Here is a 16,733-nt window from a genome sequence, read left to right on the forward strand (position 1 = left end):
TTTTAATATCTGAGTAGTTGATATTTGAAAAGTGGCATTTCTTCCTTTTCCAAAATTCCTTTCTGCTGTTTATATGCATATCTCCTCCACCCTGTGGTAAATTTTTCTAGAGCAGAGGCTCCATTCTATGATTCTGCCTCCTGACATTCTGCCTCACTTACCATAGGCATTCAATTAGGATTTGAGAGGCAACACATGTTTGAAGGCAGTATTAATAGACTGTACTTAGTTCTGAAATGCAAAAAATATTAGAAGCCTAGGAATAACATTTGGGTAGGGGGTGATAAAATATATTTGCATTTTCTTATACATGTGTTAAAAATAACTGGAGTAACTGTGTATGCTTGTGAGAGGAACTCAGTTTCTAGGAGGCAGAGTTAGAAAGAAGACTTTCAAGGCTTGCTTGATTTTTGAGCCATGTGAATATTTTCTAGATTCCATAATAATTAATGAAAAGATTCTAGCAATAGGACAATAATTGGTAAATTCTTTATTTTGGCTAATATCAACTACATTCATTACTACCATTTGACTTTAGCTCAGAGCAGACTCACTCACTAAAAGTTGAGTTGTAATAGACATTAAAAATAGGGATGAGACTGGAGAGGGGGTTTAGATATAAAGAGAGAGAAAGGAACTCAGGGGAGAACATGAGATCCTGCCAATTATCAGGATGGACTAAAACAGGACATGAGTAATTTCACCAGATCTAAGTCATATGCCAGATTTTCCAAAAAAGGTTTTCCAAAAAGTGTCTCATAACAATTGTTCACTGGACTAAAAAAAAGGTTGACATGTTTCAAAGAGAAGATCTCCTCAACATGAAAAACCCAACTCAACACACAGCACTACAACAGAGCTGAGAGCAATTAAGATAGCACTGCAGACACAGCCATCTCTAGGGACAGGCTCCCATTTAGAGATGGTCATATTATGGCATAAAGATGTTGTAGACGGTTCTCACATAGATTTCATCAGGAGGGGGCTTCTTCTTGCTTCCAGGCTCAAGGAATCTCTTAATTGTAGGGAAATTACTTAATTTCACTGTGTATTCCTAAAAAAAGGAAAGCATACAAGTTAAAAGTTAAGAGCAAAAGAATTAGTAACTATGAAAATATGGTTGTATTAAATGTCTCATTAAAATTTGTTCCACCACCATCTGTTGAAGGGACCCTACCAGAACTGCAATCCAACATCTCTCTAAGGTTGATCTTGTGTAATGATTATTTGCAATCCTTGTCTCCAATGGTAAGACCAGGGTTTATGCAAAACTCATGCTTCACACAAGGATGTGAATTCTCTTCAGAGACAGCAAAATAAAAAAAAAAAAATACTTAGAGAACGATTGTAATACTTGGCTTAAAGAGGAAAAAAGGAAAAAAAAAGGACACAGGAAATGCTTTAAGGGCATTGATGTGCTCAGAGGACATGTATGATCCATTTACATAAGAGTGCTTCAAAAGTCATCAGATGGTACAATTTCTATTTTGATTCTGCTTCCTTGTTCTTTTTACTCCTATTAGCAAATGAGTTCTCATTTTGGCTATGTGTGGGAGATGGCCAGCGGCATGCTTCAGAGCCGGGCACTCAGACACCAGATATTTATATAAACTGTAAAGAAAGAAAAAAAAAAATGTGTTTTTCACTCAGAGTCAAATCTTAAAATTTTCAGTAACTGAGAAGTTCATTTGCTCTAATGAAAATTTTGAACTATATATATGAAGCTATGTACACTCATATATGTTTTTAAAATCTTTTAAAAATTATTTATTAAAAATATTTTTAATGTTTAAAACAAATCTTTAAAAATTCTCTTATTAAATTATCTTACTTAAAATAAGATTTATTTTAAAATAAGGCCACTTATTTTTAAGCTACTATTAAATGCCTATTATGTGTAAGACACAGCTTAATTAAGTATACATATGAAAAATATAAATACATTCACTATTAACAAAAACGCTAATGTCAATTAATACACAAATATGACAATCTTCTTTTTATTATTTACTTAAGATCTATTTGTATTATCTAATTTTGAATATTATATTAATATTTGAAGGCTTATTTCAAATGATTTGTCATTTCAAGACTTACTTGAAGTTCCTATTTATGTAAATAAAACTTGTATGATTTTTACCTTCCCTTCAGTCAATACAGGAATACTGTTTAATCCAATCCAGATCTGCTATCAGATTCTGAAGTCCTTTAATGTTGACACTTAATCTGCTCAGAGATTAAAGGTGTGTTTCCATATACGCGCCTTGGGTTTTAAAAGGAAGTTGTCAGCTTCATGGATATAAAATATCAAGGTCCTGGTGCCACAGTTTACCCAAAAAGCTAGATGTTTATCGTTTACCCTAGACTCTTTAGATCTTTCATGTATATTCAAAGTATAGTATTTCACTGCCTATTAGTTATGTAAAGTGAAAATAAAAACTTCTTTCATGTCAATTATCTTTCACCTGTAAGGATTTGAGAAGCAGAAAAACAATTTCAGGTCTATAACTTAATTTCATTTTACTAAATAGAATCTTTTTCTTTTGGTATCAGAAATTTAACCCAGGGAGCACTGAACCATTGAGCCACATTCTCAGCCCTTTTAAAAAATATTTTATTTAGAGACGGGGTCTCACTAAGTTGCTTAGGGCCTCATTAAGTTGCTGAGACTGGCTTTGAACTTGCAATCCCCCTGCTTCAGCCTCTCGAGCGACTGGGATTACAGGTGACAGGTGTGCACCACCACACCAGGCTACTAAATAGAATCTAAAACTTAATCTCTATCTCTCACTTGCGTGTGTGTGTGCGCGCACACACACACACACACACACACACACATATTCACCAGAAACTGAAGACAGGCCCAAAATTCTGGGCCAGTTTTCCAATACACCATTTTATTTACCTGGAGGAAAGGAAATGCAGACAGGATATTAGGAATTTTCTCTTCAAGAGCCAAAATGGTTTGGAGTAGAATCACATCAGCAAGGCTCAGCTGATTACCAACAAGAAAGTTTTGTCCATGACTCCTTAAAACCTGCAGGATATAAATGGTTTACATTGGTTATGATATTCCATGTGAAAAAACTGAAGAAGCTATTTTATCAGTGTAGTATCTAAGAAGGGGTTGAAATTGTGGCCTTGTCCTTTTATCCTTTTATAACAATGGTAATGAAGAGGACACCTCTATATCTAAGCGGGAGAGGAAGAGAAAGCACAAACAAGTATGGAAATTAAAGCAGCCTTAAATATCTGCTGTAGATCAGAATGAGACACTAAAAGGGGAAACGAAAACCTCAGTTTCTGAACTTTGCATTCAGAAAAGAATAAAGCGATTCCAGAAATGCACCTATAGCAAACAGCTGGCCATGATGAGTCCCTGCAGGTCAGGGAGGGGTGGAGTGATATCAGGAGCCTAAATGATACATTGTCTCCAAGGGGTCCATTCTCTTCCCAGTTCTGTGACCCTTGGGATTTGTAGTAATAAACCAAACCTGACCATGAAAATAAACCTCACAACTTCCCAAACAGAGAAAAGTAAAGGCTTAAGTTCATCCTGACTCCATTTTGAGGTTGAGGGTAACACCTAGGTATGGGGATTTGTAAGAACAAGTTCTGATCAGGGAGAGGCAAAGAACAGTGGCAACAAAGTGTTCTTCCTTTCTCAGTGAACTTGTATGTGCACTAGAATACGTGTGTGCACATACGCGTGTGGGGATGTCTGACAGGGACCCCGAAATTGATTCTGAATCAAACACAGCTACTAGAGCCAGTGTGATAAAGCACAGTGAATCCAGAATGCATATGCAGAGGCCAGCGTTTCAGTCCTGGCTGTCCATTTTCTAACCACGTACCTTGGACAGGTTGATAGATTGCTGATTCCATTTCATTATGTGCAAGAAGGATAACAATTTTTACTTCATAGCTATGTTACAGGGAGCCTGACATGGGCCACTGGGCCACTAGACTCACCAGTGACTCTCCTACTTCACGAAGGGCTTATGGGAAAAATACCATGAAACTAGAATACAGAACACCCCTCCACCCCAGCCCAATGCCACTTCTTTTTCTTTACTATAATGACATGAAGATGGTCAGAGGGAGTTGGCCAAATAGGCCTTTCCATAATTTTATATCCTCTTGTTTTGTTTTTAATAGAAACATTTAAAAAAATTCCTTCTGATTCAAGGGAAAAAAAGTGATTTAAAGCTCAGGGAAATAAGGATGATAATACCAAGTAGAAAACTGCAAAACAAAAAAGGGAAGAGCAAAGGGAAGAGAAAACGGAAATGGGTTTCTTCACATCAAACTATCAAGGAGGATGTCTGATCATGAGAGCTGTCTTAATGAGTGTTTGTTGATTGAATGAATGAGGTAGTTCCTGCTTTTCTCTCTTATACAAGGTAAGTGCTGGGTAAAGTACGAATAAAAATGCACAAACTTTTGCTAGATTTCTGAAAAATGTAGCCCTCAGAGAGTCTGAGGGGCTCCAAGGCTTCAGCTCTGTATTGATGGCCATAGTTAGCTAGTTCTTAGGAGTCTGTTAACTCTTACGTTAGTAAAGCTCAACTGGGCTCAGCTTTATTCTACCCTGAACAGAAAAGGGCATCTGTGATGCCCCATGGGATTATGCGGGCTTCTCTGCCACCTACCTTTTCAAACACAGGAAAGTATCTAATTATAGCCTTCTGGGCCATGTTAACCACTTCCTTTTGTTGATCTTCCGGTTTTAAGAAAGGATGCATGATAAGCAGTTCCAGCAGATCCAGTGTCCCCTCCACATACATGTCAATCCTTCAAACAGAAAAGCAGGTGTCTCAGTTCTCCTCCTTGAACTTAACGGTTTTCACATCTAAGAATATAGAGTGCTTTTTCTTCAGGCTCTGCTAACCTAAGTACCAAGGAACATTTGCCTAAAACTGTCTGAAGAGCAAAGGTAGAGAGTCCATTCTAGTTACAGTTCGAAAACATCCTTCACAAATCAGAACTTTGACAGTCACAGCTGCCCTCTCTCCCCAGCTCCTACTCCTCCACCCTCACCCCAGCATTCACACCAAGTGCTCCTGGTGTGAATTTTACATTTATAAAAATAATGAATATCATTTACAGAATACTTGGAGCACACCAGTCATGGTGCTAAACACTCTGCATCCATTATGTCACTGAATCCCATGACACCACGTAGATGTGCTATTATTACACCTGATGTATAGAAAACTGAGGCCTAACCCTTTGCCCAGGATCATGTATCCAGAAAGTGCAAGAACCAGACTCAGTTCAAACTATAATCAATGCATGCTATCCCAGGCCTTGAATGTCTGTTTCTCAATCCTAATACTCAAAGAAGTTAAAAAGTAGTATTGAAGTATTTAAAGATGTTAAAATATTTATGACATTATGAAATTATGACATCTTAAATAGATATATCAGAATTCAATTCCTTTCTATCATTTAACTTGAGTCTGATTATAAACCCAAAAGACACAATCTTGAAAGATTAAAATTCTGAATATTAAATCCTAGAAGTCAAATTTTCTTTTTAGTTTTTTTTTTTTTTTTTTTGGACAGGGCATCTTTTTACAGACACCTTCCCCACACACTATTTTAAGTTGCCAGCACTACTTTTTATAATTCACTCTCCATGTATTTCATTTTTGCATCATTTCCAATATTGGAGGTATACATTATGTGAAGAATTTTAGAGAATTCTAATTCATTTTATGTATGTTTTGCAACTTTGACTCCCTAAAGGTGCATTATCCCAAGGTTGTTTTGTGTCTAAACATTGTGCATGTACATAAAAATGTTGACATTTCCCCAGTAAATGAAGAGATGGCCTTTTTGTACATCTGCATTTGTGAAAGATAAAATTTCTCAGCATGTCAGCTCTCTGGGTGACCGACTCTGTGGAGCCTCACTGCAGCATATGACCAGCTTGTCAAAGGTCTTAGGTTGTCTCTCTCAGTATTCCAGATGACTGCAGTTGAGAAGCTAGATACACACAACTACCAACCACAGTGACATGAATTTATATGCTTTGGTTTTTGGCCTATTTTTTAATGAATACTGTTTTTCTTCTCATAAATATTATATCCATGTGACTGTTGTTAGTTTACCTGAATGTTTATGTTTGCAAAAATATCTGGTAACAGATTTTTTTTTATTGTGCAAAGTAGGCTATGGTAGTTCTGCCATGTTTTTATGTTTCTCAAATTAAAACCCCTTTAAAAATGTAAATAAATTCTTCTAAATGTAATTATTAAAGAATGTAAATTAAAGAATGTAATTAAAGAATGTAAATTCTTCTAAAAGAATTTTTAAGAATTAGTTTGTCTAGACAGAATAATATATTTTTAGGATTTTTTTCTTTTGGGATTTTAGACCTTAGAAATTTTAGAACTTTTGGGATTTTGATGTTTAGGACTGTGTCTTTAGGAATTATGGCCCAAACTTATTTTACTCAGATTTTCTATACTGAATTTCCAAACAGTCTTCATGGCCTTTCTGGGGTATGTTTCCTGTTCACACTAATGACTCAGGACATAAAGGAATGGGGTGTGCTGCAGAGGATTGCTAATCAGCTAAGGCACTAGAAAGGGTGTCAGAGGAGCCACCGTACAGGGTTCTTTCCTTGAGGTCCTTGCCAAACAGATGGTGCTTTTCTGCTATGTAGTGGAGAATGCATCGGGTCTGGACCAACTTCATTCCATCAATTTCAACCATGGGCACTTGTTGGAACAGCAAGTGGTTACCTGAAAACAGAAGCCCAGAGTTAGAATTGACCTCTTCTTCCCATTCTCCAACCCCTAAAAAAGGGCTCTATTGAATGAAAAGGGGCAGTGGAGCCACTGTCTTAGGAAATATCAGAAACCTCCCAGATGAAAGTTAACTTCAATTTCCAACTTCATCCAGGGGAGCAGATTTAACCATGAAAGAAGCCTGAAAACTAACACTGTTGTAAATCTTCCCTTCTTATTTCCCAATCAATAATACCTACCACTGAGACAAGGGATTGGGGAGGCCACATACTGGAGATACGTGTTCAGAGCTGCACCAGTCAATATTTATACCTATATTAGAATAATTAAAATACTAAAAATTACAATACAGTTCCTCAGTCACATTAGACACATTTCAAGTATCAGTGGTCAGAGGTGGCAGGGGGGTGGTGGCTGCATTGGACAGTGTACAACAGGACCTTTCTGTCACTTCAGAGTGCACTGAACAGCACTGAGAGAATCTGATCCTGAAACCTAAGGCACTGCGGATTCTTAGGTATTCCTGCTGGCTTCTCCTCTTCTACAGTCACAGGCCATTTACTACCAAGTTTGCTACCACTGAACCCAGAACCTTCTCCAACAAACCTATATCAAACACATTCCACATACCCAACCTTGTGATGAGATGCAGAGAAAAGATTCAGCCCTTGGGCTGGGGCACTAACTTCAGACCAGTGTCACACACAAAAGCTGGCATTACAGTCCTGTAGACCTGGCCCTAGAGGGAACCTTGACTTGGGCCTGGGACCTGATAGCTGGTTGGGAAATTGCTCAGAGAGTTAGCAGGATTCCTTAAGGGCATGCTGATGGTTCCCATGCAGAGGATGGGCACAGAGGGATCAGGGCTGGCCAAGGAGCTAAAGAGAAGCCTTTTATGGATTTCACTTCCATTTGGTAACTAGGTAGAGAAGATGGGGAAGGATGAGAAGGAGGGGAAGAGAAAAATGGAGAGGGAAAATGGAAGAAAGGTTGAAAGGGGCTAAGGGAGGAGACAGGGATGGAGAAGGGTTGTTCACTTGGATGGGGAAGGAACTGTTCCTGCCTTTCAGTGAGCTTTTATTAGAACTCCTGAGCAAGAAGGGACTTCCTGCTGGGTGCAGTGGCACACGCCTGTAAACCCAGCACCTTGGGAGGCTGAGGCAGGAGGATCATAAGTTCAAAGCCAGCCTCAGCAAAAGTGAGGTGCTAAGCAACTCAGTGAGACCCCTGTCTCTAAATAAAATATAAAATAGGGTTGGGGATGTGGCTCAGTGGCCGAGTGCCTCTGAATTACCAAACCCCCCACCACCACCACCACCAAAAAATAAGTGACCTCCTGGCAATTTCAGCTGTATATTCTCTTTTAGTTTTCTGGTTTTAGGATACTGTTCTTAATATTTTCTGCATCTTTACCCTTTCACATAAATACGTTCTTTAAAAACAGTATTATACCCAGTTGTGATGGCCCATGCCTATAGTTCCAACAGCTCAGGAGACTGAGATGGGAGGATCACAAGTTCAAAGCCAGCCTCAGCAAAGTGAGGCGCTAAGCAACTCAGTGAGACCCTGTCTCTAAATAAAATACAAAATAGGACTGGGGATGTGGCTCAGTGGTTGAGTGCCCCTGAATTCAATCCCTGGTACCAAAAAACAAAACAAACAAAAAACTCAGCAGTACTGTAGACAATAGTTTCATGTTCATACTCACCATCCTGCAACTTGTGCAACTGTTCTTTCGTTTCCAGAAATTCTTCATCAAACTAAATTAAAAAAAAAAAGATACCCCCGCCACAAGAAGGTAAATATCATTAGAGGTACAGGAGTGAAAACATCAATTTAAATTGCTTCAAGAAGCAGAGACCAAGTGCATACTTTGCATCCATATCTTGGTTCCTAAATATCACTACCCACCAGAATGACCCAGGGCTCTTACAAGAAAAGGTTTATACTTTTATGTCAGAATAAGGAAGTGCTCACAGATGAATGATACATGGCAGAGGAAAAGGCATGGAGGACACTATTGTAGATGGATTCCCTAATCAAATGTGAGACAAATCAAGCATCAAAAAGAATGATGTCAGGTGTGGATTATAACACACAACAAAATCTCTATGCCCATAAATGATGATACTAAAAAAAATGGTGGGAGGGGGCAAAAGCTCTGTTTTGAAAAAAGAAGTAGTGCTAACTGATAAAGTATTAATGCTAATGAATGATAAAATTAGGAAATCCTCACTTTGCAACCTCTTGTGTAATAACTAATTCTGACAAGGATCATAATGGCCACTAAAATCACTGGGGTAGAGAACATTCACTTACTCCCCAAGTATCATCCCAAAGTTACTTAATTGTGATAAAGGGAAAATGTGTCCTTTCAATAGAAGGGTCTGGAGATCTCACTGTCTATCTAATGATCAAACTGGGCTCTGCAAAGCGGAGACTCAGACATCCTGTGCTTTCTGTTGTGACCAATGGAGAAAGGCAGATTATCACCTGTAAAAACATCTCCAAAAACATTTAACTTGAATTTAATCTCAAGGTAGAAATCAGGCATATCCAGGATGTGGGACATTCAGTGACACAATGACCTGAACTCTAAGAGCTAACAGCATGGGAAAAAAAAAAGAAAAGAAGAAAGAAGTAGGTATTGTTCTCAATAAAATGAGACTTAGACCCATTCTAAGACAAAACTACCAAATGCCTAACTCTAGATTAGATGAGGGGAAATTGTTATATCTGCTAAGTAACATGTAACAGAGACACTGGACAATATGAAAAATCTGAATATGGACTACATATTAGATGTTAGGGACTTAGTGCTAATTTTCTTAATTGTTCTTTATCAAAATAATTATTTATTCTTTCTTCTTTCAAATGATTCAAAAAAATACAGAGAGGAAGGGAAAATGTAAATGTAGCAAAATGTGAACAACTGGTGAGTTGGGTTGAAAGGCATGCTATCACATCTTTTCTGTAGGTTTGAGTTTTCAAATTTAAAAGTTGAGGTGAGAAAAAGGAATGAAAACAAGGCCCTCTTCTGGCGACAGCATGAAACACATTCTATAATGCTCCATACCAATGCTCTTTGTGTCAAGAATCCCAGGAGGAGTCCCCAGCAGCTGGGACCCTGCACTGCTTGCCCAGGTCATTCTAAGGAGAGTGGAGCTAAACAGGGTAGCAGCACCCGCAGGCTTCCGCTCATCCATCTGAGCTGGCTGATGTGGATGAACCAGAGTGAGGGGTATAGGTGTGACTTCTGCTACTCATCGGGGTCTTCAAAATGCAAGGAGAGGAATCCTAACTCCCCAGAGATCCCCATCTGAGGCCCATGGGGGCAGTAGCCTCAAGGCAACAATGATTAGGACATTTGTCCTAACTCCTGGAAGGTCAGAGGTGGTGCAAGTAGCTTTCTCTCCACGCTACTGTTTCTCAAGCTTTATGGCCATGATCACTTAAAACATAAATGGGAAAGCAGGAAACAGACATATGCCCGGGAGACTCACATTCAGTATTTGGGAGGGCCCAAAATTGCAGAATTTTTTTAAAAAAACAAGAATGATTCTGATATTTTACTTCTGAGAACAAATGTGCTAAATAAATGCTATCTCTCACTGATTGCTTTGTATCAAGCTTTATAAACCATTGGTAAATAAGAGAAATTGGCACTGGCATGGGGACAGGGAGATAGAAGGAAGGAAAAATCCTAAGTAACAGTCTATGGCTGCAGGGATAGAGACAGCAGCTCAACTTCTATCCACCCAGTCACTTGTCTTTTCTCCCTAGTCCAGGATACAGTTCCCCATGTAGGATTCTATAGAGAACTGTCCCCTTCCACACCAAACACTCTTTCTTCTAAGTGAGTTACTTAGAAGTCTTGAATCAGGAGTTCCTAGCCTTTAAGTCTTCTCTTTTATATGTGTTACTCTTCCTCTTAATATGGGTATTTGCTGGGTTTCTGAGGGGGTCTTCAGATAAATGAAGTCCAAAGCATCAAAGCATCAAAGAGAAGCACAACAAAGACCAACAACCAGCTCAGAGCAATGTCAGCGAGGGCTCAAACCAAGTGACTGAGAAGAGGATGCTGATTCCCTGAATCAGGACAGCTGATTTTCAGCAGGTTCTAGCCACTTCTAGGCACCTCATTACTTAGGTCTGTGTGCTTTCCATAAGAGGACCAAACACCCAGTCCTGGGTTACTGGAAAACACAAACTTGTCTGCTGGCTTCATGAGAATAAATTTAGCTAAAATCATCTTTTGGTAAAGAGATAGGGAGTGACCTCCCCCAACACCATCTTTTGGAAACTACTACTATACACCATGTGGTTGGCCCTGGCAAGGAGGACAGTTTTAGTTCTCTTCACCCTGGAGACCCCGCTAGGCTCATTATTCCAACCCCATCGGCCTGTTCGATACGATTGGTCTTTGGTAGGTGATTATATGACCCATGTTCTTTTTGTTAACTTTTTAAAGATTTTGTTAACTTTTGTAAGGAAGATTCTTGACTCATAAGAGAGTAGGAGGGGCAGGGTAGAATGAAGGCAGGGAAAAAGAGACTTTGACAAAGGATGATATGACATACGTGTATATGACATACATGTATCTATTCAAAACCTATGAAAAAATCAAAAGCCCTGCCAGAATTAGACAAGTGACAAACAAGGGAAGTCAACCAGGTTCAGGTCCTGGGACCACAATTGCTTTCTTTCCTTTCTTCACACGATTAAAAAATAAAAGCTGAGACAACAGGGAATGGTGGGGAAGTTCTTATTTAGATCCAGCAATTGCTGCTCTGTACAAATTAGGGCCCAGTATCAACAGATCTTCCAATTTCTTAACAGAAGTCAGAAACAGGATTTGTTTATAAAAATGATGTCAACCAGTTTGGAAAACTGTAAAATACTGTGTGGAAAGTTATAAAGATATGCAAAAACATATAAATAAAACCCAAATCAATATTTGTTATCTTTAGAAGTTGCTAAGGCAACAACCATTTATTCTGAAAAGGGTAAATAGAACCAAACATTAATCAAGACTTTCTATATGAGCCATATTTCAAGGAAATTAAATAAGGAGTAAAAATTATTCATTATAAGGGAATCATCATTAATAAATTAATAAATTCAGGTGAAATGATAGAAAAATTGTTATTTTGTAATCCCTAGCAATGATGATGATGATTAGTAGCTACTAAAACCACTAGTTGAAAAAGTGATGTAGTGATATTGTAGTTTACGATATCAAGCTCAGTGTCACTGATGCGGTACAATGCAGCCCCTGATGTGGTACAATAGAAGTACTTTCCAAGTTGTTCTCCTGATGTAGTCTGGCGAGGCAAATAAAATCTAAGACAAAAAGAAGCCTGGATCTAATCACACCTCTGGGCTCAATGAGCAGCTTATAGGAAATATAGAGAAGAGAGGATAGTCTCATTTCACCATGTTACCTCAAAATAACTCCCAGATGGTAAACAAGCCAAATCCAGAATGGGTGACATTTGACAAGGCAGGTTTTTTTTTTTTCCCCACAAAAAAACAACTAAGAAACAGACGCAGATAACTAGCACCCAGATCTTGGCTTCTAATATAATTTCCTACTACAAGGGACTAGGGCTCCTTGGAGAAATACCTGATTGTAATAGAGCAGCGAAAATACAAGATGAGCATTAGAGCATCTTATAGTGTCAGAAAGTAATGAAGGGCTAAGAAAAAGAAAAAGAAAGAAAGAGTACCAATGGCCAAAGCTGGAACGACCTAAGTAATAACTAAATGATGTGTGTGTGTGTGTGTATGTATGTATGTGTGTGTGTAGAGAAATCTTCCTTACATAAAAATTCCAAATGTAAAATACTCCCTCCTCCAGGAGGTGGAGCTTTAGTTCCCATCCTTTTGCTTGTGGGCTGGACTTAATGATTTGCTTCCAAAGAATACAGGGAAAAACAATAACACAACAATGGAGAAATGTGACAGACCTTAACCAAACGACCAAGGTTACCAGCTCCAGTGATGATTCATGTTGATATCATCTAACCCAGGATAAGATGCAAAGAGAAGAGAACATCAGTTTGGCACTTCCTGCCCTCAAACTCATAAACCCATCTAACATGGGAGAACATCAGACATGGAGAATCCTACAAAAATACATCAAGGAGGTGAAATAAAGAAAAGGCTGAGTAACTATCACAGATTGAGGGCAAGTAGAGAAACATACAAATATAGTGTTGAACCATGGAATAGTAAAAGGACGTTGGTAGGAAAAAAAATTGTGAAAGCAAATAAAATCTGTAGTTAGTCACATATTTCTTAGTTTGACATGTAAAATGTGATCATTGGGGGGGATTTAGGGTTACATGGCACAATTTTACAACTTTCTATAAATCTGGAATTATTGCTAAGTATAGTTTTTTTTTTAATGTGGAGGAAAACTGTTAGAGAATTTTAAAATACTGGAAGACACAAAATTAAATGCAATATGTTGACCTTGTTTAGATCAGGACTGGAACAAACTACTAAAAAATCGGAGACAATTAGACTGAGTGTTAGATGATAACAAGAAATGTGATAAATGTTGGGTGTGATAACACTGTTGTTAAGTTTTAAATTCCCAACCCGTTCAAGAGCAATGTGGAAGTAGTCCTCCTAGATGAAATGATATGATGTTTGAATTTTGCTTTAAAAATGCTTCCAACAAAACAAGTGGAGGGAGGAGCTTGATCAAACAGGATTAGCATAAAGCTAATGATCTTTTGAGCTGGAAGATGGGTAATGCATAGAATTTATGGCAATGCTCGATGTGGTTTGTATTTGAAACTTTTCATAATAAAAAACCTAAGGAACAGAAATGCTATGTGGACCATTGCTCAAGAGTATGCTGGCAAAATGCCAAGGTTTGCCATTTGGAAGCTATCAACAGGAAATTTGCCCAGAGATTGCATAATTAGTAAATGTTCAGGGTGAAATTGGAAATTTTCTGATTAATTCCCTTTCTCCTTATTATTCACTGGTGTTAGATCAGAGGCCAACGATTAAGTAAAAGTCAAAGGAGAAACAGAAATCCATAGATTACATTCCATTTATAAAGAAAAGTCCCTTGACAGGAAGGAATCTTCTGACCCAAAGCACAGCTGTGATTTTGGTAAAGGATGAATGGGTTCTGTTGGGTGCAGAGCAGGCTGAACTGTGTTGTCTGCAGGGCAGGCTGAACAGATGTTGGCTGCAAGATAGCCCACGCACTCAAACCCCCCTCTATCTGGTCCTTTATCACCTGTTTGCCTCAAGTCTGAACATTCAACCCTGCTTAAGGCTGAACATTTAACCCCCCCTTGGGCCAACAAGGCAGCTTGCAGACCCAGAGGCCCCATTAGATTTGGGCTATAAAAACTCCCTCCTGCCAGGCCCCCCTCTCTCTCCCTCTCTCTCTTGCTCTCTCTCTCTTGCTCTTTCTTGCTCTTTCTCTCTTGCTCTCTCTCTCTTGCTCTTTATCTTTCTTACGCGCGCTCTCTGTCTCTCTCTTGCTCTTGCTCTCTCCCTGTTCATCTCTTCTCTTTTCTCTCTCTTTCCTTTCTCTTTGTTGCACTGCTGCAATAAAGATCTTTTGGTTGCTCTGAGTGTTGTGGTCACTTTCCTTTCAGGTTCTCTGAAACTTATTGTTTCCTCAAAAGTCTCAAAGTTGTATGGCAAATCTGTGAAGAAACAGCAGAGAGATACCTCGACTCCAGCGGCTGCTAAAACCCATCTTACGGATTCCATGCGGCCTCTTCCGTTGGGGTAGTGGAGCTTGGGCCTCGCTGCCATGATGGCTTTTCAGGCTTCTGAAAAACAAATGCAGCAGGCAGCTCCTCGCACAGGAACCAACAACCCACGTTTTTAATATCGTGTCCTTTGCCAGTGCTCAGGAGCTACATGAATATTCAGGATTTTGGAACAGGAAATTGATTTCTTTTATTGCTGCATTTTCCTTCACTCAATAAAAACATACCACCATTTTAAAACATGGAGAAAAAAACAACAGCTTTGGCTTTCATATTGTTTCTATTTATGATTCCTTGTTCTGGATCTTGGGAACCTGGGGGCGATTTGTTGTAAAGACATTTGTGCTAGTAGTACAGTATGTCACAGATTCATCATACCGTTATGATGTTTTTTTTGACCTTGACAATCTTAGGATTTTTTCCAAATTCAGCTTGGAGGGGCAAGTTACAGAGGGCCGCGGGGGCGAAATGCACGCGCACTGGAATCTTCATGTTTTACATGCATCGTCATATGTTATCACAGCAACTGGGAGGTGGACAGGACAAATATTGCTATTGTCCCCAAGAAGTGAATCTGCTGTGGCCCTCCCGGCCCCGCACGTGCCCACCCCCAGCTAGAAGATGATTCCCTGGCTTGAGAAATCCCCCCAGGCCACACTTGGCTCTCTGAAAACGAGACTCCCAGCTCAATCCACCAAGGGCTGCAGCCGTTGCCTGGTCGCCTGGGGCGATATGAGCCTACCTTCGCAAAGGAGGGTAATAAAAATGCACCCAGAGCCAAGAATGACCCAATCCCAACCTAGGGGCCGCGTCTTCCCAGATGGGGGCGGAGGTGCAAAAGACAAGAGGGAGAAAGACAAAAAAAAAAGTCTGAATAGTGAGGGGGTGAGGGATGGATGGGGCAGCAAGGGGCTCGGAGAATAGCCGGGAGGAGAAACAACAAGAGGGGAAAGGGCGGGCGGGGACGGCGGGAGGAAGACAGACCTGGGGTCCACTCGGAGCGCCACGAACTGCACAAAGCGCTCGGCCAGCTGTCTGCAGCGAGGCGGGCGGAGCGCCAGTGGAGGAGGCGCTCCACATGGGCGAGGCTCCGGGAGGACTTCACCAATCAAGAAGACAATATTTAGCATGCCCCACCCAGCTGCAAGGGATTCTGGATAATATGAAAAAAATCCCAAATTTAAGACACTTTCATTTCAATTTTAGCATTTTGGGGGTTTAAATTACCTTTATAGAGATTGCAGCAAGTTTTGTTTTAATTATAAAGTCATTTTATGGGCAAAAATGTAAACAAGAAACTCAGCCTATGTGTAAAGTTGTAAATCTTTTTAGGTTTATATAGCCTGTAGCCCAGCCTCCTTTCTCGGATGTGAGGGCGATCTGGCTGCGACATCTGTCACCCCATTGATCGCCAGGGTTGATTCGGCTGATCTGGCTGGCTAGGCGGGTGTCCCCTTCCTCCCTCACCGCTCCATGTGCGTCCCTCCCGAAGCTGCGCGCTCGGTCGAAGAGGACGACCTTCCCCGATAGAGGAGGACCGTTCTTCGGTCAAGGGTATACGAGTAGCTGCGCTCCCCTGCTAGAACCTCCAAACAAGCTCTCAAGGTCCATTTGTAGGAGAACGTAGGGTAGTCAAGCTTCCAAGACTCCAGACACATCCAAATGAGGCGCTGCACGTGGCAGTCTGCCTTTCTTTTCCCCCTATTTACATCTATTTTTCCTAGTTTTGCACATACATATATTTTTCCCCCCTTCTTTCTTCCTTTATCCCAATGGATCATCTTAAGCAATTCCTTCAATTCGTATTAGAGATGAGTCCTCTGAGCCACAGGGCCAAACATAGCACCCACTCAACAGAGGACATTAGGGTATTAGTGGACATGGTGGTAAAAAAGAAATTTGGCTCATGAATAAGTTAATAAGTTAAAACTTTAAATTATATAATTTCAATTTTAATAAAAAGTTAAGCTTATATAAACGGAAAAAAATGCAAAATTCAAGTAGATTTTAAAGTTAAAAAATATATACCTGTGGCATAAAGATGTGGCTCAGCAGCAGAGCACTTGCCTGGTATGTTTGATCTCCAGCAATATATATTGTTTATACATATATAAACATTTTTTTTTTGCTGTTTTTTAGAGGCAGCTTCTGTGATTTCTCGGCTATAGCATGTTGTTGATTATTGTCTTCACCCATGAGGGACTCTTGACAGTACCTTAACCTTATG

At 39.7% G+C, this 16,733-nt stretch overlaps 1 protein-coding gene across 4 annotated transcripts; it reads right to left on the minus strand.

The window, feature by feature from the left end:
• Window positions 1–473: 473 nt before the first annotated feature.
• On the minus strand, window positions 474–15,637 carry LOC107144003 (glutathione S-transferase A4). 4 transcript variants are annotated; one of them, XR_001503752.2, is made up of 9 exons: window positions 15,491–15,637; window positions 14,463–14,566; window positions 8,467–8,518; window positions 6,620–6,752; window positions 4,653–4,794; window positions 2,906–3,037; window positions 2,141–2,263; window positions 1,178–1,611; window positions 1,029–1,054 (listed from the first exon to the last, which is right to left on the minus strand). XR_001503752.2 is itself a non-coding variant. In XM_015487861.2 (7 exons), the coding sequence occupies exons 2-7, from the start codon at window positions 14,547–14,549 to the stop codon at window positions 932–934; spliced, it is 669 nt and encodes a 222-aa protein (XP_015343347.1). In that variant the 5' UTR covers window positions 14,550–14,566; window positions 15,491–15,636; the 3' UTR covers window positions 474–931. The 4 variants fall into 4 exon arrangements, 2 of the variants coding, with proteins under 2 accessions (XP_015343347.1, XP_048661439.1); XR_007348522.1 differs by having other exon boundaries at window positions 1,178–2,263; XM_015487861.2 differs by lacking the exons at window positions 1,178–1,611; window positions 2,141–2,263 and having other exon boundaries at window positions 474–1,054; window positions 15,491–15,636.
• Between the last annotated feature and the right edge of the window lie 1,096 nt (window positions 15,638–16,733).

This window comes from Marmota marmota, unplaced genomic scaffold, assembly GCF_001458135.2.
Source record: "Marmota marmota marmota unplaced genomic scaffold, marMar, whole genome shotgun sequence".
Taxonomy (NCBI): domain Eukaryota; kingdom Metazoa; phylum Chordata; class Mammalia; order Rodentia; family Sciuridae; genus Marmota; species Marmota marmota.